Here is an 18978-nt window from a genome sequence, read left to right on the forward strand (position 1 = left end):
CATTTAGATTGATATTTGAAATAGTTTATTATTAATGAAAGAGTGAAATTATGAAATTTAAAGAGAAAATAAACAAAGTAATTTAAGAGAATTCCGATATTTAAAACCAGTTTGAAAATTATAAAGCATTCATTGTGATTATTATGGCATCATTTTTGTAACAAGAAATTATTTATACTATGTTGACATTTTGTAAGCAAAGCAGACCGAATCTGCATAAGGCGTTTTAAAATTAAAAGACGCTGACAAAATAATTTGGTCAACAGACGACCTTGCTAATTAGCATTCATGAGTGTGTGAGCCGCGAAAAAAGAAGCGCGGCGCGTTGCCCAACGTTAGAAAGCCGCGGCGGTTGATCAAAAATGCGCATACCAAATTGGGCAGGACTTTTTTTATTTTAACGCAGTGTCATTTGCGGCCAAAAGCCCAATTTGGCGGTCGAGCGAGCCAACAACGCATACAAATTACACCGGCAATAAAAATAAAATAACATTTATGCATGATTAATGACGCGACGAGAGATCGAGCACGTGTGTACGAGGGTGGGGGAGGGGCCAGAGCACCCCTCCCGTGCGCCCTTCTTTGCTAGGACTGCGTTAGTTGCATGGAGCCCTCCTGAGCCACCGCACAGAGCTGGTCCTTCCTCTCAAGTTCGCGCGCGATTCAAATTGGTTTAATCGGCTTAAATGCAGGATCAGAAGCAGAAGACGCTGTGCAAACGGCAGAGCGCGTGCACCATCCAGATCGACGGCGCCACCTACACCATCGGTGAGACTCGATTTCTTCTTATTAATCAGGATTAGCGCCGGCAAAATCGTTTAGCGCGCGCTTTGTTGATGTTTATTTTCCGGGCGGAATTTCATCAAGCCCAAAAGTAAAACGACGATAAGATAAAACAAAAGGCAATCGCATCTACACAGTCACGCGCACGTATAGATTCTCTGGATTTATTTGTTGCAGAGAAAAAAGGGCGAAATCTAAAATTAATTAATATCCATGCAAAGATCTTATTTGTTTTCATTATTAAATTTTTTTATCATTAGAGAGGATCAATATTAAAGAAAGTAAATAAATTCAAATATCTGTACATAGAATAATATTATGAAACAACTTGCCAAGCTGAATGAATCGAATGAATATGAAATTTTATTAATTTTTAAAAATGCTTCAATTAAACTCCTATTAAAGAATAACAATCATGATAAATTTAGGAAAAACCCAACTATTCTTTCAATTCATTTGGGTGTTTGGCTGAATTAAGGAATTTACAATGAAATTAAATCGTCTCAACCTTATCCCATAAGATCAACGTAAATTTGCGATGTCGTCTGACCTATTTATTTTATTTTTCCATCCTACTTACGAAAGTGATTTGGTCAAATTTTTATCAATTTTGGTCGGGAAAATTTAGATTAAAACATTATTTTAGAAAATTTCCATAGAAACAATGTTAAAAAAATCAAAAGCAAAATGGCAATTTTGACTCGGGAAGTAAATTCAGCAGAAATTTGTGTATAAAAATAGAGACTGATTGCAAGCTCGCGACATTGGTTTTCTTTCTTGAAAGAAATGCAGCTTTTAGAGCCAAAACAGTTATCAAGAGATGCACCAAAGTGTTTTCTGGCTCGAGATGTGGGTTAACGTTCAAATGAAGATATTCGCAATTGCACGAGATGTGTTTGTTGGACGCCATTTGAAATTACTGCGGTCGTAAAACTCTTTTTATATTAAAACCGAGATCTCCTTTGCTAGAGAAAAATCTCTTTCACCGCTCCGAGCTAAAGCAGTTGTCAAAAAAGGAAAAAGCATGTAATCTGGCACCATATTTATTGAACGGGAAACATTTTTCGCCGTCTCTCGCTTTTTTATATCGAGCGGACTTGAGCAATAAATGCGAATTGAAGACGGTGTATGTTTTTATTGAGCGACGAAATAAAAACAACTTCCTCTTCTTCCGCCATAAATTATTCGCGCAACCGAAACTTTCATTCAAAGTCAAACAAGTTCCGAAAAAAGAATCCAAATCAAAATATATAAATGCCGAGAGGTTCTTTGAAAGGAATGAAATTCACGCACGCATGTGTATAAAAAGAATTTCCCATAAATACTTTCACAGCACGCGCTTGGTACGAAAAACAGCGCCCGGTTTTTCTTTATCTCAGCATTTACAATTCAAAAGAGTTCCTCTCATACATATTCAATCATTTGCATTCTATCGCCTCGTCGCTCCTCCTCATCAAAAGAAGGAAAGAAGGTTGCATACACCTGCATCGCCCCCGAAATATTTTACGACGCAATTTCGCGCAGTTTATCTGCCAACGACACGCGCAATAAAATATTTTGTTGCCACAGCCGACCGCCGGGCGTGCGTCAAATAAAAATAAACCCGCGGCAAACGTGCAAAATATGTTTGAACTCGCCGATCATTCGCTAGCTTTGGTTTTAAGCGAAATTTTACTGCTTTTATGATGAAAAAACGGAAAAAAAAATGAGAAAATTAATTTTTTTTCTTTATATGCGTCACTACAAAAAAATTTAAAAAAAATTTCTTTTATTTTTGCTATTAAGGAATATTAAATTGTTTTTGCATAAATTTTTAGGAAGTGTAATAAATTTAAAATTAGTTTTTCGACAGCCATGTTTTTTTGTTTCTGCCCGCTATGAATTTTATAATATTTGATGAATTTAATTATGCCTAAAATTTGTTTCTAAATCATTTTTGCTTATTTGCGAAATCTCGTTTGAACTGTCTTTTCAACCTAGTGTTTTAAATTATTACAATTTCCAAGAATCTTGCATCTCGAGTTGTTTGTGTTTTAACTTTGAATTAAGCCAAAGAGTGACGTTGTGAAAATTCCCAAGCGTACACACACTTGACTTGAGTCGCAATAAATTTCACCGAGCGTGTGTGGCAAACTTGCTGAGCTAATAATCTGCACACGCCGCGTTGCTCGCCACACTTAAAATTTACCGCCGGAGAGTGACAGGGCATTTTGTAAGCTTTGAGACGCTTTTTGAATTTCGCCACACGCGGAGGAAATAAATTGTAACAAGGCGTCGAGTGACACTTCTTCTCTTTTACGAGATATATATTCGGAGCCGCTTTTTATCCCCTAAGTGAAATATGATTTGGCCGCGGCTCTCTCAGCGCACAAAAGTGCTCGCCAGCCCCATTCATCACAATGAAATCGCCGAGAGCAGAGCTTTTTGCCGCAGCTCGTCTTTCGCATCCGAGCAATCCGTGCCAAAATATAGAATATGCGAGCAGAACATCGTGTAAAACATGCAAAGGTGCAAATCAAATGCAGCAATCTTATAAATAAATTATTGGCATCAAAAAATTTTTTAGTTATTTTTTCAATTAATTTTATTTATTTTTGTATACATTTTAATATTTTAATGAATTAATTTTTTTTAATTATTTCCTGCTCAAATAGATTGAATTAACTTAACATCTCTAAAATCAAGAGCGAATTTAAAACAAACATCTAAATAAATAAAAAATTTTAGATGTTGTGAACAGTTTCATTGAATAATAATATGTATTCCTGATTAAATTCTTATTTTGGCTTTTTCCAAACAATTTTATATGTAAAATGTTCAAATTTTAACTCTTTAAATTTTAAAATTTTGCAACGATTTAAATTTCAAACAACCTGTTTTTTTTATAAGAAATTTATTTGCTCATGCTGTGATCAGAGAACAAAGCTCATCAAGAAAAATATAATTTAATATCATTTTATATTATCTATTTTAAAATCATTAAATCAAAACAAAATATGTAAATTAAAAGAAATGTTTAATATAAATTCAACATTTTTGAGCTGTTTCAAAATATCTCCAGTGCAGTTTAATAAGCTTGAAGTTTGAGCCAGTTTGGCAGATGGTCCCGGAAATTTTCAATTCGCCTCAGCACCCGCTTCCGCCACCCCGTCAAACAGCAGGCAAATCTCGGCCTTGCTCGTCGCCTGCACCAGACGCTCTCTCGCTTGACTGAATAAATTGGGTGAGAGAGAGGGTCATGCATGTGTATGTAGATTCGGCATCAACGTGTACGTGCGGCGGTTCGTTCCGTCAGCACCACAAAACATACAAGATCCTCAAAAGTTGGGTGAATAAATAAACATTTATATTAATTTTGCTGTGGATTAAAAAAGTCCCAAGAGGTTGAAATGAAAATTCCTTAGCACATGAGAAAGAAAGATGGGCAAATCATCAATCGCTTTCACTTCTGCAGTCTGGAAGCGAGGAATTTAATTTCGCACAGGCACCGTGACGTCATCGGCACCCAAGAGAGGTGACGCTGGAAGTTGAGAGAGATCCGGCGGCAGAGTTGAATAGATAAGGTTGCGGAGCATAACTTTGTTCAAGCTCAAGTTTGGACAATGAAGTGAGCAGAATTGCAGACAATTATTTAGTTTTCAATTAAAACGATCGATTGCATTCGAGTATTGTTAATAAGGCTTATGAGTATGTATGTTTGATATTATATTTCAGTTGTCGCACTTTTTAAAAGTTATATTGAGTAAGATTTTGTTAAAGAGAGGCAGCTGTAATGAGCATGACTTGTTCCTTTGAATTTAAATTTAATGTGCAATCAGGAGTGTTTGATCAACTCTTATTAGTAATTTGAAACTTAAAAATATTTTGCAAGTAAAATAACATAATGAAAAAACAAAACAGATTCTCTTGAAATTAACTCTGGCTAATATTCAATGATAGTTTACAATCATATCATAATATATTGGGGGAAAATGTAGCTCTTTTAATCTTTTTATGCAAGAGCTATTATTTTACGACCTCTTTTTTTAAATTAGAATAAATTCAAAATATAATAAAATATGCGTGTTTAAGAAATTAAATCAAAAATAATTATAAGGAAAATAAAATTGAGTAATTATCATGTTCCAAGCATTATATAAATTTAATTTAAATTTAAGCAATACTTTCAGAAGTTTCAAATTAGATTCCATTGAACCATTGGAATTGGTTTGATTTATTGAAAAAATTTTAATTTAAAAAGTTTATATCATACGTAAAAGATTGAAAGACACTTTGTGACTGACATGAAATTTAATTTCAAAAGCTCTTGGGCTTAAATTTTGATTTAATTTAAATTACCGCAGACAAGGAAATTATTCCCTTGAAACAAAATTTTCGGCTGTGCTGCAAACACAATGAAGTGTTGTTTCCTTTGGCGGAGGAGAGACAGAAACGTGACGATTCCTCGCCTCACACACACACTATACCTGCGTGTGTGTCAACTGGAGTGACACTTTAATGAATTCCAACATTAAGGCAAAGTCACGATTCTGCCGGCGGCTTGCAATTTTCGCGCGATCCCAGATTTCCACTCACTTTGCTGACGACGAAAGATAAAAAAACTCAGCCTTTGGAGCAGAAATTGGCGCAAAAATAATAAAATATAAAAAAGCGGCGTGTGTGCGTTTCCAGCTCGCGCGAAGTATAAATAGTGAGAGATGCGTCGGTTGCTTTGACAGACGAAGGCCGTAAATAAAAGCGAAACAGGGCTGGTGTAAATCCTCATAATCACTGCCGCTGACATCTGGAATTAGTCAAGTTTACTTTCGCCGGAAGCTTTATTTTCACGCCGGTCTACGGAACATCAAATAAATCAAACGAATCAAATTTAGAACGCGGCGGAGAGTGATTTTTATTTAATGAATTACTAAAATTATTAATAAATTATAAAAATAGCAGTTTTAACATAAATTTTGTAACGAATCTTGTTTATGACGAAAATTTAAAACGAAAGCTCTCTTTACTTCTCGCAGTCATTACAAGGTACACATACATTATAAAATAATTCAACAAAAATAATCTATCTTTCACATCAAATTTGAAGGAATGGCTGTTCTTTTTCCGATGCAAAAAGTGCCACATCAGCCAAAAGCGAAATTCAGACTTTCAGAGAAAATGGGAAGTAAAAAGTGGTGCGGTCAGGAGAGGAAATTAAAAAGGAGCGGCGATTCGCCTCTGATAGAGCAAAAAAAAAAATGCTTTGAAGCGTGCGTGCGTGGCAGGTGAGTGCCGAGGTAATGCAACGAGCTTATTTGGCGCTGAATGGCCCAGAAAGAGCGGCTCCGGAAATAAAAGAGCTGCGAGAGAGGATTCTGCTCACGTGCTCGCTTTATGCACTCGCTCGATCGCGAGATTCAATTGCGTCAAACTGCGGCAAATGGCAGCTACACACACACATGCCAGCTACTTTGATTGTGTGTTTCCTTTCGTCTCGCAAAGTAAGATTAGTGAAATTTCGGTGTTTCATATTTGAAAGGGTTAAATGTGATATTCTAGATTGAAACAAAAAACCTTAAATGTTTTTAAGAAGAACAAAATTACATTTTATCAAACAAAGATTTTTAGTATAAAATTTTACTCAAATTTTCTCTAACTGCTGAAAATTTTCATGGCATTTTCGCTTATCCAGAATAATATGGAGCCTAATGTTTGTGTAAATAAATATTGTGTTTCAAATCATTCTCTTCATTACTCATTTTAATTAAATGCTCTAAATTAAATTTGAATTTCTCATTTATTGAAACATTAAATTTATAGTATAACAAATGCATAGAATTGAATAGGAATTGTGATTTTCAATAACAAATGCAAAGATTTGTAGATAAATGTTGATTTTTATTTGAGAAAACTGCAGAAAGTGACTTACATGGTTTGATATTTGTTGAAAGTTCTTAATAAAAAAAATTATCAACTGAATTAAAATCTGACTTTCAAAGCCACTCTTCCACTCTGATTTGATGCTTTCACTGCGTTAGATTGAGAGCAAAAGTAGATTTTTCCATTAGTGGTGCTTTGCATCAAGGCCACACCACACCACTCCACCATTGCAAAAAAATGATCTCATTTTCCACATAATATGATTAAACTAAGCAATTATGCACTTAAATAGAACACGCTCCATACAAAATAGCACACGCTTTTTCTCAATAAACTCTCCGACCTACTTTGGTCCCCAGATATTGACTTTTGCAAATTTGTATCTTTTGCCGAAAGCGTTTTATTTCAACTGGCGGCACTTGGGAGGAAAAACTGCAGAGATCAATTTGCGATTTGCTGAAAATAGGGCGTCTCTCTGTCGTCGTCGTCGTCTAACCCTGTTTGTTTTTTATCGAGGAGAGAAAAGCTTTTCGGTGTGACAAATCACTCACATTTCATCCCTTATCTGTCACACCGGTTGCCCATGGCAGTAAACAACGAGGCGAAAATAGCTATGGTGCGAGGGTATGCAACCTGCACTCCTCCGTTGTCGGAAAAAAATTGAAAAGGAATTGGGTCGGATGTTTTGTTTGAAAGAAAAAGGGTATTAAAAGTATATTTATTTTCTTTCGGTCCGACTGCACATCAGCATGTCTTGGTCCAAATTACGTTGACTCTGTGCAGATTTCAAAAGTGGCTCCGAGGAAGAGCAGAAAAGTCTCTCATGCAGACAAGAGCGGAGGAAAACGACACAAAGGGTTAAAAGGCGCTTTTGTGCGAGACCAGGCCTTCCAAGTGTATCTATATTCACGGCGCACGGAGCAGTTTATTTGCCTTGGAATTTAGAAACGAATTTTTTGCACACATCCTGAAAATAAGTTAAAAAGTTTTTACGTTGAAAAGAATCCTGGATTTGATTTACAAATATTTATAATATTCAAATAAAAAAAAAATTAATTGCCAGTATTGTTGGCAAATTGTAAATCTTTTTCAATGGTTCATTGCCTTTGAATTAAATTTATAATAATCATGTCATTGGTTGGAGAGGTGATTTTTTTCCTTTTTCAAGTTCAAAACTTCATTTCTGCTTTTGAATTAAATTGTTCTTTCTATATCTCCTTGCAACTGAAATCTACAAAGCAATTGTTTTTTTTTCTCGCAAAGTCTCTCTTTAAATGAAAATATTTTTTCTGTCTTCAAGCGTTCGTGGAAATCTTCATTAAAATTAGCTCTCTTCAAATTAATTTCGGCTCTGCTACCGCACTTTTGTAACAATCTCTCGATTTATTACTCATTAAATTTGAAGCTCGTAAATTGCGTTAATAAATTTAAAGCAGCTGTTGCTACTTTTGATCCAGAGGTGACAGGTGCGTCGAGCAAACGAATTAATCGATTTTCACTTATTAAGCCCAAAGCGCAGCCGTGCAATCGCTTGTTAATTTAGAACACGCGTTTTTGCGCCTAATTGCCCATTCTGCGTCGCTAATTGAGGATAATTATAGACGCGCGCCGGCCCAAGTGGTGCCGAACACGCTCCACTGCCTTTTGATTCCAATCTCGGCTGACGTGCTTGTTAATTTAATGAGATATCACAGCACGGGGGCTAAAAAACGAACCACCCTGTAATTTGACAAGAAACATCGCCATCAAATTGCAACACGGAAATTCAATTCAAGTTTGCCCGGGCAAACTTGAAAAGGATAAAAGAATAAAATTGTTTGCTGAGCCAAAAGTAATTTCAGGAAAATTTAAGAAAATTTCATTTTTTTTCATCAAAATTAATTGAAGGTATTCCTTTTTTCAAATTATAAACGGCCATGGCACTTGTAAAAACGAAATGAATCACTTTGGTGCATCTTGTAGAAACATTTTCAGCAGCATTTAGATGGTGGCGTATTTTATAACCTCTAGAAAATGTCCTCTAAACCTGCTCTAAACCTTTGACTTTGGAACTATCTGAGCCCTCAGAGTTTAAGAGGAGATAAAAAGAATTTTATTTTGTTCTAGCAGCATTTCTGAATCTCAAATAGAACTTGCGATATTCAATTTTTAAGTTGAAACTACATTTGTTTCTCACGTCAGAACCTGTCAAATTATGAGTAATTTTCACTGAATATTTTGTATTTCGTTGATTTAAAATCTAGTTACAGAAATTGCAAACTCTAAACATGATAAGAAAAAACTGCTATCGCTTTATTTGTTTACATTTTCTATGTGAAATTTATTTCAATCAAAGGGAAATTATTGGACAAAACGGTATTTATTAAAATTAAATGAGAATTATAAAGCCCAGCAAAAATGCTGTTTACTTTTACAGACTCTTTTTATAAACTAAAGACATCCTCTATAATCTCATGCGTATGGCCCAAATATATAGTTTTCCTCTCCAAACTGTGTCGCAGCAAAGGAACGTGTATCAGCGGAACACGGAAGTTTTGGCGAGAGGACAGATATTGATCGTGTGATCGCAGCTTGATGTTGTCTGTCATCTGCGCGGCGCGTGTATTTGCTTTCCATTACAGAAATTGAATCGTCGCGCCATCACCGCGATATTGTTTACACTAGTTTTGTGCCCGGAGCGGGTGTTTCTTGTGTCCCTGGCGACGCGAAAGCTTTTCACTTCGCAGCAGGAAATATTTTCCCATTAGCGCTTTTCTGAGTAGCAGGATATAATTTTCGCGGCAAGATCCTGCCGAGGTTTCCTTCGCACCGACGCAAGCAAGATAAAAAGAGAGTTTAAATTGAATTTATTGCGCAGGGAGAAAGAGAGTTTTTTGCTGAAAGAAAGTTGGCTGCGGCAACCGGAGAGCGGGTAAATGATCTGTAAATTTTGAATTATGATTTTGTATAATTTATTCAGTGTTGTTACAACATTAAATTAAATTATAGAAAAGAAATTTTCCCAATTAGACTTGTTTAGAAATTTTACTTATTGAAACGAGTTTAAATTTTAAATTTTAATTTTATTTATTTAAAATTTCCATTATTTTGAGAGAGAATTTAAATAAATGCATTTTTTTAAGCTTTTAAATACTTACCAGTTTACATAAGAAAATAAAATTATAAATTTTCAGAGCAAATTCTTTATCTTCTTTTGAAAAATATCTCGTCTTCTCGCTCTTCCTCATTTGTGTATATAAAAGTGTAATTCAAAGTTCTTTCAGTTCAAGTATTGCAATAATTGCAGATTGCATTTGCAACAAAGTAAACCGCGGTGAAATTATTTTGTAAGCATTAGACAGTTCTCGGAGCTGGAAAATTGCCTCGTGCAATTGGCGGCGGTCCAAGTTGGAAATCTTTCTTCCGCACTAATCTGCAGTCCGGAAACTGCTCGCTCATCTTGTCAGTGAAATATTAAAGGGATGAAAAACGAGAGAGTGCTTTAAAGCAGAACCAGCGAGATTTGCGTGTAAATATTTCCCGAATTTTCCTCCCAGCGACAACAAATAGAGTCAATTTCGAGTCTTGAGTGTAATTAATTCTCGCGTCGGAATGTAAATGCAAATTGCTGTTGGCGAGCGGCGCATTTACAGAGCAAATTACAAACGCACTCGCCCGGCAAATCCTACACGGACCACTACACGCCTCTCGAACCAAAAACATGCGTGTTGCAGGCCGAGCAAGATTAGTGCCGACCCACGGGGACTGCACGATGAATAATAATATTGTTACGACCAACAACACAACGAATCCTCAAACAAAATTCCACCACTTTTTGCAAGGATTTCAAGGATCATGAACAGGAATTGCGGAAAAAAGGAAAAAATTTATCAAAATTACACAAAATTCAAGTGGATTTGTTTTAGTTTTATGTATTTATTAATGATTGGAATTCTACATTTATGCAAATCTCCAATATGCACAAAATCCACATACTGAAGAATACTTAAAAATTTGAAATAAATAATTTCTTAAAATTTATATTGGAAAAATTAAATTATGGTTTAAACTTCTATTTTATAAAATTTATAAAAAAATTTCAATAATGTTATGATTTAAATAATTAATTTTAAATAAAACCCACCAAAAGTAAGCGTAAAATATATTTAATAAATTGGCGCAATATTGCGGCTGAATCTTGAACTAAAATTAAGAAATAATTATGTATAATTTTATTAATAAATTTATTTCAATAAAATTGAATACAAAAATAATGGGTTTTTTCATCATCATGATTATCTTCTTAAAATATTCTTTCTCTTTCATTGATTCATTCCATCATACAGAACCTGATTTTTGCTTAAATGATGTTTTAAGGAGTAAAAAAGATTGAGATCGATTGTGTGCTGATTGTGTATCAAGCTATAAAAGAAGTTACTGGGTCTGTTGGTGAAGAGACCCTTTTCAAATCAACTGACTTTTGTGACCATTTCCACTCCCCGGCCGACTTTTCCTCCTAGCGAGTGAGCAGCGAACCCTGGTGTGGAATCGGTGATAATAAATTCGCGCACAGCAACTCTCGGGATCGGGAGACTCGAACCGTCTGAGAGAGCCCAGGAGACTTTTCGCCTTAATTAATTCAAATTGAATTAGGCCGCCGAGTCTGTTTTGTTAGTCGCTCTGCATATCTGGCCAAATCCAGCACACCATAAATATCCATCCGCCTGTGCAAAATAAATAACTCCGAGTGAGAGGGAGAAAAGTTCTCTTTGTTGACGCTCGGCCAACCCGGCCGAGCTGCCCCTGGCCACATATGCAGCCCCACTTTTAATCTCGGCCTGGCTGGCGCAACTTTGCTAATTAAGTGGCACTAATCTAGCCAGCGCAGCCACGGCCCTGCGAAATATACGTGTTAAAAATTTAATTAAAAAGGACATTGTTTGCTGAAAGACGAGAGTATTCATTTTTATTTTGGCAAAGGAACAACAAAATTTTCACACAAAAAATTCCCCTAATTCAGCAAAATATTTTTTTGTAAGTTTAATTCAAATTAAAAAAAACTTTATACTATCTTGATAATTTAAAATTGTATTTTATTATTGATAAAATATGTCAAAAATGTGCTAAGCAAAACTTTTAGATTTATTTCATTTTATACCTTTCATTCTAATCAACTTTTTATATTTTATTTTTATTTTTTTAACTCTTATTTGAACAAATTTACACTATTGAAAATTAAATCTTAAATAATTAAAAATAGAAATTTAATAAATAAAATAAATTAAAGTTTATAAAGAATTAGAAATTGCAATATATAATTAATTAATAATAAAACTTGTTATGTCTAATTTTATTATAAAAAGATAAACGCATAGTCGCTAAAGTCAATTTAATTATTCAAATTTTCAACAAAATATTCGAATTTAGGGACACTAAAAGCAATTTGTGGTCACTGTGGAATAATTTTCTTATATATAATGTAAATATAAAATCTGTTATTTTTTTCCCTCTCTCAGTTTCAGTGAAAACTCATTTGTCCTTCTCAAAATTCATTTCTAAACGAGTTGGGCAAAAACAGGAACGGTGTAAGCAAGCGAGGTCGTTGATCCACCCCGCGATCTGTTCTCCAAGCTCAGCGTTGCGTTTGTTTGCACGAGAGAGCAGCACCGGTTTCGTTCGCCGCCTCTTGGCCGCCCCGCTCAAGCCCCGCTCCTCTGGGACTTCTGCAAAAACCTCATCCATGCGCCCTGGGGGCTAATTTGGTCGTGGAACAGGAAAAGCTGCGGCCAAATTTCGCAACCCACCATCGACCCGGAAACTTTGAATTTCCCTGTAAATTCAATAACAAATAATTACATAACCAAATAAACGAAACGATCAATAATTTGTTTCATTAGAGATATTAATAATTTCTTCTCATTAAATTTCAATTTTATTTATAAGCTACGAAGAAATGGCTTTAACTTGGATTCTTATATTTCTGTACCAGTTTTATAAAAAAGTTAAAATTTAGAATTAAGTAATTCTAATTTCCACAGATTAGTTTTTACTTTTTCCAAATATAAATCCATAATTTCTAGCAAAAGTAACAATTTTATATCCCTTTTTTTAATTTCAAATAACACTAGAGCTTCAATGATTTTTTTTTCTTTCAACTTCTCAAAGAATGCTTACAAAATCATTTAAAAATTGAGAAGTTTTTAATCGTATGAAAACTTGGACACGGATTTTGAACTGCGTAAAAGTTTTGCCTTCCATTGACGCGTCTTGAGCATTATTCAGACTTTGCAGCCTCGTTTTGGCTAAAGAGCGAGTGGTATTGGCAGGTGCTCGGTTGCTCCGACCGCGGAAACCTTCTTCTCTGCTCGACGTGCTCATTACCCAGCGCGGAGAACATTACATATACATATGTACTCGTGGTGCTCCTGCGCGTATTTCACAGCATCAATTTTGCACGAGTCGTCCCAAGTGAAAAATGACGAGAGCCCAAAGAAAGAAAGATTTGTCATTTTGGCGGCGCCAAATTGGACCCTGTCATGTCCGTTGCCAACTTTGCACCGGAGCGGTTATTAGCCTCGCTTCTTTTCCTTTCACACAAAAATAAAATACAGGACATTTTTAAAGTCATTTTAGTCAGGAGATTATTTTTTTTTCGTATTATGCAAAATAATTAATGTATTATTCCTTAAAATTAGAAAATTTAATATATTTGTGGTGCTTTATTGAGAATTAGCTTTGTTAAAGTAATTAATTTTTGCAATTAAATTGAATCTAAGTTAATTTATGATTACAAAACAGACTATTTTTGGCTTATTTAGAAAAGATAAAAATAAACCAATGTGTGCATATCAGTTTGTTATTTTCACATTTCGGTTCAAATAAGGCAAAGGGTGTTCAACTCTGGCCTTGACCTACCAGCGGACTCGCAAAACAGCCGTTGATGATTGATACTGGTTTTGTCACAAAATTCGGATCGGGCTTTATATAAGAGGCGCGTAGGCCATCGCAAGTTCAGAGTCAAAGTGAAGAGACCAAGAAGAGACTGTGATGGCTCGTTTAATCTGGCTGCTGTTGGGCCTCGTCGCCGTTCTCCAGGTGGCCCAGGCCGACCCCCTGACCAACCAAACTACTCAGGTATGCTTAAAATATATTCTTAAATAGCAAAACTAAATAATGAGTGATTAAAAGTATTTGTTATTCAATGAAAATTAATTTTTTAATAGATTTATTTTCAATCAATTGAAATTTTAAATTTTTTCTTTGAAATTTGTTACATTTTATTGAAACTCTCTTTTAAAATGACAACTTAAAAAAATTTGGTCCTTCTATAGGTGGCCCAAGTCGGCACCCTGGCCAACCAAACTAAAGAGGTACTTTTTAAATTTAAATCAAAAATACTTGTCATAATTTAAGGACTCCTTATTAATATTCAAGGAGGTTCTAGCTTTTTTTCCATAAGAGTAATGTTAGGATATGATAAATTTTTATGTCCATGAACACCCAAAATTTTATCTTGAAGTTTTTTTCAGTATTTAAATCGCAATTTTTTCTCATTTTCATTAATCTTTTCCTTATCTTTCCAACATCAACGTCATATGTAAACAATCTTTAATAAACACACCAAAATTTGAAATTCCTATATTCTAGTCTCCACCTCACTGTGCCGCTGTGAATAGTAAGTTTTCCTTTAATAATTTATAAATAACTTTTTAAACAATTACAATATTTTATATTTTTAATTCAAAATTAGAAATAAATCCAAGGTTTGAAAAGCATAATTTAACAAAAGATTTTTGGAACGATCTGTTGACAAAAATACCAAATTATTACATTAATATTGAAAACAGTAAAAAAAATGTAGTTTTGCTCATATTATTATTAAGGAATAATTAAAATTAGTTAAAATATTTATGAATTTTGTAGGAACCATAAATTTGGAAACGCTAGCCAACGGCAAAAAGTACTTTTTCTCCCGTTGGTATGTAGTGAGTATTATTAAATTTTAATTTAAACCAAATCTGATTGATTTCTCTCACTGTTATTTCTCTCCAGTTGACCTTTGACCTCGCGATCGCAGGTTGCAAGGAATTTGGTCTGCACCTGGCTCACCCGAAGAACCAGGCCGATCTGGACGCGCTGCACAAGAGGGCAGATTATTACGACGGTGGCAAAAAAACCCTTCAACAAAATCTCAAATTTTGAATTCAATCGCGCTTTTTTAGAGCATTGGTGGTTCTATGGGGCGAGAAACTTTGCCGAGCCGGGTGAGGCGTTCGACTACCGTTGGGAGGACGGAACCAAACTTGAGGAAAACAGTCCGTTGTGGGGCGAAGGCGCCGACCTGAGTCGCGGCTGCGTCGACCTTTGGATCAGGGTGGACTCGAAACTGCGCACCAGCGACTGCACTCGCCCCCAATTCTTCGTCTGCGAGGTGCCCGCCGAATGCTACTAAGATTTATGTAGTCGACTTCTTTAATTGATCTGATCATATCAGAATACTCATGCAAAATTTAAAAGAAATAAAAAAGAAATGGTGAATTTAGACTTAAATGTTGTCATTTTTTTCCACTGTTTACTTTATTTGGGAAAAACGGTACTTAATAATTTGTTAAATTGTTTCAAGTGTTCTATTTTCTCTTTACTTGAGGCAATGCAACAGTGAATAAAATATTAAAACGTTTAAATTATTTGGGATGAACTAGATTAGGCAGTTTATGGGCGAAAAAAAATTGGAAAAAAAATGTAAAAATGATTTTCTTCCTACACAAAATCTCAACTTATGCAGAATCATATATTTATATACATCCTATCCACAAAATTTGTGGATAGGATGTATATAAATATTTAATAAGAAACCATATTTTTATAACTATTTTTTTTATAATTTTTTTATGCAGTTCCTTATCAGAAAATTACTACGTTTTGAGGGCAAGGTCGCGTATATCAGATACTGGTTTGATTCAGCATCTGCTGAAAGTTGTTTAGATTCATTTGAGCTTCAAAGAAGATGGACCGTTTTTGGTTGCTGCTCTGTCTGCTAAGCGTTCTTTACTTTGCCCAAGCAGAAGAGCAAACCAGCCTTTTCAGCAAGGTCTAAAGAGAAGCTTGAAATGTAAAAAATACAATCGCTGATCTTAACTTTATTCTAGTTTGTGAAGTTCGTGCTCCCGGATAAGTGCGATCTGCCTCGTAAGTTAACCAAAAATTAATGTTCTGTTGATAAAACTTGGATAATTTGAGATCAAATTATTAATTTGTAAACTATCGATTGCCACAATAATTCTGTTTTCTAAGCATAATATGTCAGTGTTTTCTTAATTTAATTAATTTTAATTAAACTTAACATGTTAGTAATAGATAGAAAATCTTTAACGTTTACAACCTAAAAATACACTTAAGTCTGAAAACCATTCAATCAATACTTTTTTTAATTTTGCTATGCGAAACGTGGCATCGCTTTGTAAAATTTCTCAAGTAATAGAAAAATATCAGATCCGGAATTTGATTATCGATTTAATGTTAATGTTGAACAATTAAATCGCTGTAAATTTCCAATGATGATATTAATATTTTAGGAAATAATGTAGATAATAACTTACTCTTCAGCTTTTTCATCTAATCATTTACTGGCCACAACAGGGCAGTGATCTCCGTGACCAAAGATTAAAATTCATCCTCATATCTCATAATTATTTCATACTTAATTTTGAATAAATGTGGTTTTTGAAAGGTTCGGCAAACGTGATTGCACTTTCCAATGGGAAAAAGTACTTTTTCTCCAAACCAAGCAACGTGCGTATGAAAAATTATTGTACTTGACTTTTATCGAAAGCCATATTTTTCTGGACAGAAAAACTGGAGCTTGGCTGAGGAGAGTTGCACAAAGATGGGCCTGCATTTGGCCACTTTGAACAGCCAAGAAGATTTAGACGTTGTGCACGAAAAAGCGCAGACAATCGAATGTAAAGTTTCAAATTTGAATAAGAAAAATTATTATTTTAACTGTCGATTTAGTCCATGCAAGTTGGTGGTTGTCTGCGAAAAACCGCGCGAGTGGCCGTCAGTTGGACTACCGTTGGAAGGACGGGGCCAATTTGACGCTGAACAGCTACTTGTGGGCTCACAATGCCGGAAAGTCCGAGGACTGCATTCAAATTCGAACCGACGAGGCCGCAAACTTGTACGACCAGAATTGTTCTTACGACAGATACTTCATCTGCGAGTTTCCTACAGAATGCTATTGATCAGATTATCAATAAATTCTTCGTACTTGGATAAAAAAAGAATATTAATAAAAGAAATCAAATAAACTTGCAAGATTTATGGCTACGCTGGTTGCGTTAATTATTGCAGTGTTGTAGAATCAAAAGGCTCGGTAATGCCATTATTTGAGGAGTAACCATAGAGTAAAGTCACAATAAAATAATGTTCCTGGTCGAAATTTTTTTAATTTTTAACAATTATTATTATTATTATTGTTTATTCGTCCAAATTATTACATCACATTGTTTACATACAGATTGTTGAAAACATTTATTTGGAAAAAAGAAATTGTTGCACAAAACGGCACCACCACTAGCAAAAATTTTGCTAAAACTTAAAATCACTCTTAATTTTTCTGTCATCAAAACACAAGCAATAGTAAGTCAACAATTATGATCAATATTTTGTACATCAAAATTAAAAAATTTAACAGAAGATGAAAAATAGTATTGGGATTTTTTTTTTATAAAAATCAATTAATGCAATGTTTAGTCAGGAGAGATTGATGAACGTTGCTCTGATGTTTTGCAATATCAGGAGCGGCAGCTTTTTTTAAAGTCGCCAGTATCGAAAAATTTCGCCAAATAATCAATCATCGCACTCTCTAATGAAGGGCGCTGGAGGAAAACTAGAGTGGCCCAAACAGACGCACTCAAACTCGGTCGCTAGAGGGGAAAAATCGCTGGCCCGAGATCGTTTTCGCTCGGCTCGTCAAAGCAATAAAAGAGAGCCGGCCCGAGAGTTGATTAATGGCCGGGCAAATTAAATTAATTAGAAGCGATTGAGGCGTCGCGAGTCGAGCTAGGGTGCCGTTGTAAACGACCGGCAGTGGCGAGCACAATTTTCGACAAGTTTCAGGGATTTTCCGTAACAGCTGAAGATTAGTCTTTATTTAAAATGTCATAAGTAAAAAATGTTTTAAAACTATATTTCAATCGTTAATAGACAGAAACTCAATTAAAAGGTGGCAAACAAAATAAAGTTCGCGTATAAATATCATCGTGTCGCGCTCTTCCTTGAAAACAACAATTTACCAGCCGCCCTATCTTGTTTTTCAATGTTTTGTGTTTTTCACTTGAAGCACAAAAAGCCCTCCGTCTTTTGCTGTCACGGGAAGATTTGCTTTGGCTTTTCTTCTCCGTCTTTCTCTGCCAGCGGCTGCAGTTCTTTAAAGCAAAAAGAGAGAAACATTGAAATTTTCTCAAAAACAAGAGAGCAAAATTGTGATTGTAAATGTTAACTTTATTAACTTGAGGGAACTTTTTGCCCAGATTATATAATAAGAGAGAATGTTTTCCTTATTGTGTGGAAATTTGCTTCATCTTTGTTTTTTGAGGTTGAACTTTCTAATCGAATGATATTTAAATTTTAAATGAGTGGAAAAGCGTCTGAAACCAAATTTTCACTCCAAAATAAATATTTTTCAATAACGAAATTTGTTAATTTGTTTCAAATAATATAATCATTGTTTGATTAAATTTTAGGACCGTTTTTGCAGGGTCCTGGTAATTTTTATTCTCATTGACATCTCGTCATAAAAACTTAATTAAGAAAATTTATTCATATCCTCTGCCTACAAATTGAAAGCTGTATACAGGAGCAGAAATGAAGTCGTCAATAAATTGCAAATTTCGCTCTCTCCATCATTGCCTGTCAAGGGTGAAAATCTGCTTAATCATCGGCGAATCAAAGTGGCTGCCGCTGCAAATGCAAATGAGGTGGATGTGCTGACGGCCCCTGTCAAAATAGCTTCGGCCGCCCCCGATGTAATTTATTCAGATCAGACACCTGTTCCGGCGGCACTTTTGAAGTCGGCGGCCGACCTTTGACGCAATAATTTTTCTGATCAGAACAAAACTCTCTCCGCACTTGATCGCACCTAATTTACCGGCGCTTTATTTATTTTATTGCGGTGACTCCATTAGCGACGTATATAATTTTCGTCAAGACCAACTTGTCGTCCTCGCGCACCAGCTGACTCGGCGTGAGAGCAGCGAGGAAAGTTCATAAAATTTAAGTGCGATCGTCACTCACTCGTTCTCACGTATAGCGATGGAGCGATTTGTATGTTAATTTTTGGAACCCATATCGTTTCAC

At 35.1% G+C, this 18978-nt stretch overlaps 3 protein-coding genes across 7 annotated transcripts in view; all 3 read left to right on the plus strand.

The window, feature by feature from the left end:
* The window catches only part of LOC132195811 (dual specificity calcium/calmodulin-dependent 3',5'-cyclic nucleotide phosphodiesterase 1-like), a 133054-nt gene that overhangs the window by 42463 nt on the left and 71613 nt on the right, over positions 1–18978 (plus strand). The window contains exon 1 of one of the 5 annotated variants that reach the window (XM_059618031.1): positions 617–768. The exons of the other annotated variants lie outside the window; for them this stretch is intronic. Within the exon in view, the coding sequence (XP_059474014.1) occupies positions 687–768 (82 nt within the window). The 5' untranslated portion in view covers positions 617–686. Of the gene's footprint in view, positions 1–616; positions 769–18978 lie in introns of those variants that run through there. 5 annotated transcript variants of the gene reach the window in all.
* On the plus strand, positions 13595–15157 carry LOC132195697 (uncharacterized). Its single transcript, XM_059617862.1, has 6 exons — positions 13595–13752; positions 13950–13988; positions 14266–14293; positions 14542–14603; positions 14671–14782; positions 14841–15157. Exons 1-6 carry the CDS (start codon positions 13666–13668, stop codon positions 15068–15070), a joined length of 558 nt encoding a protein of 185 aa, XP_059473845.1. The 5' UTR covers positions 13595–13665; the 3' UTR covers positions 15071–15157.
* LOC132195680 (snaclec agglucetin subunit beta-2-like) lies at positions 15587–16935 on the plus strand. Its single transcript, XM_059617840.1, has 5 exons — positions 15587–15709; positions 15768–15807; positions 16349–16410; positions 16469–16580; positions 16633–16935. The coding sequence occupies exons 1-5, from the start codon at positions 15626–15628 to the stop codon at positions 16860–16862; spliced, it is 528 nt and encodes a 175-aa protein (XP_059473823.1). The 5' UTR covers positions 15587–15625; the 3' UTR covers positions 16863–16935.

Source organism: Neocloeon triangulifer, unplaced genomic scaffold (assembly GCF_031216515.1).
Source record: "Neocloeon triangulifer isolate White Clay Creek 2 clone unplaced genomic scaffold, ASM3121651v1 ptg000010l, whole genome shotgun sequence".
NCBI classification, from domain to species: domain Eukaryota; kingdom Metazoa; phylum Arthropoda; class Insecta; order Ephemeroptera; family Baetidae; genus Neocloeon; species Neocloeon triangulifer.

Bases quoted from the DNA above. Each gene is read 5' to 3' on its own strand.
- LOC132195680 (XM_059617840.1), top strand. From the start codon at position 15,626: ATGGACCGTTTTTGGTTGCTGCTCTGTCTGCTAAGCGTTCTTTACTTT. The intron at 15,710-15,767 runs GTCTAAAGAGAA...ACTTTATTCTAG, and splicing joins AAACCAGCCTTTTCAGCAAG to TTTGTGAAGTTCGTGCTCCC. The intron at 16,581-16,632 runs GTAAAGTTTCAA...CTGTCGATTTAG, and splicing joins AAAAGCGCAGACAATCGAAT to TCCATGCAAGTTGGTGGTTG.
- LOC132195697 (XM_059617862.1), top strand. From the start codon at position 13,666: ATGGCTCGTTTAATCTGGCTGCTGTTGGGCCTCGTCGCCGTTCTCCAG. The intron at 13,989-14,265 runs GTACTTTTTAAA...CCTATATTCTAG, and splicing joins TGGCCAACCAAACTAAAGAG to TCTCCACCTCACTGTGCCGC. The intron at 14,294-14,541 runs GTAAGTTTTCCT...TGAATTTTGTAG, and splicing joins TCACTGTGCCGCTGTGAATA to GAACCATAAATTTGGAAACG.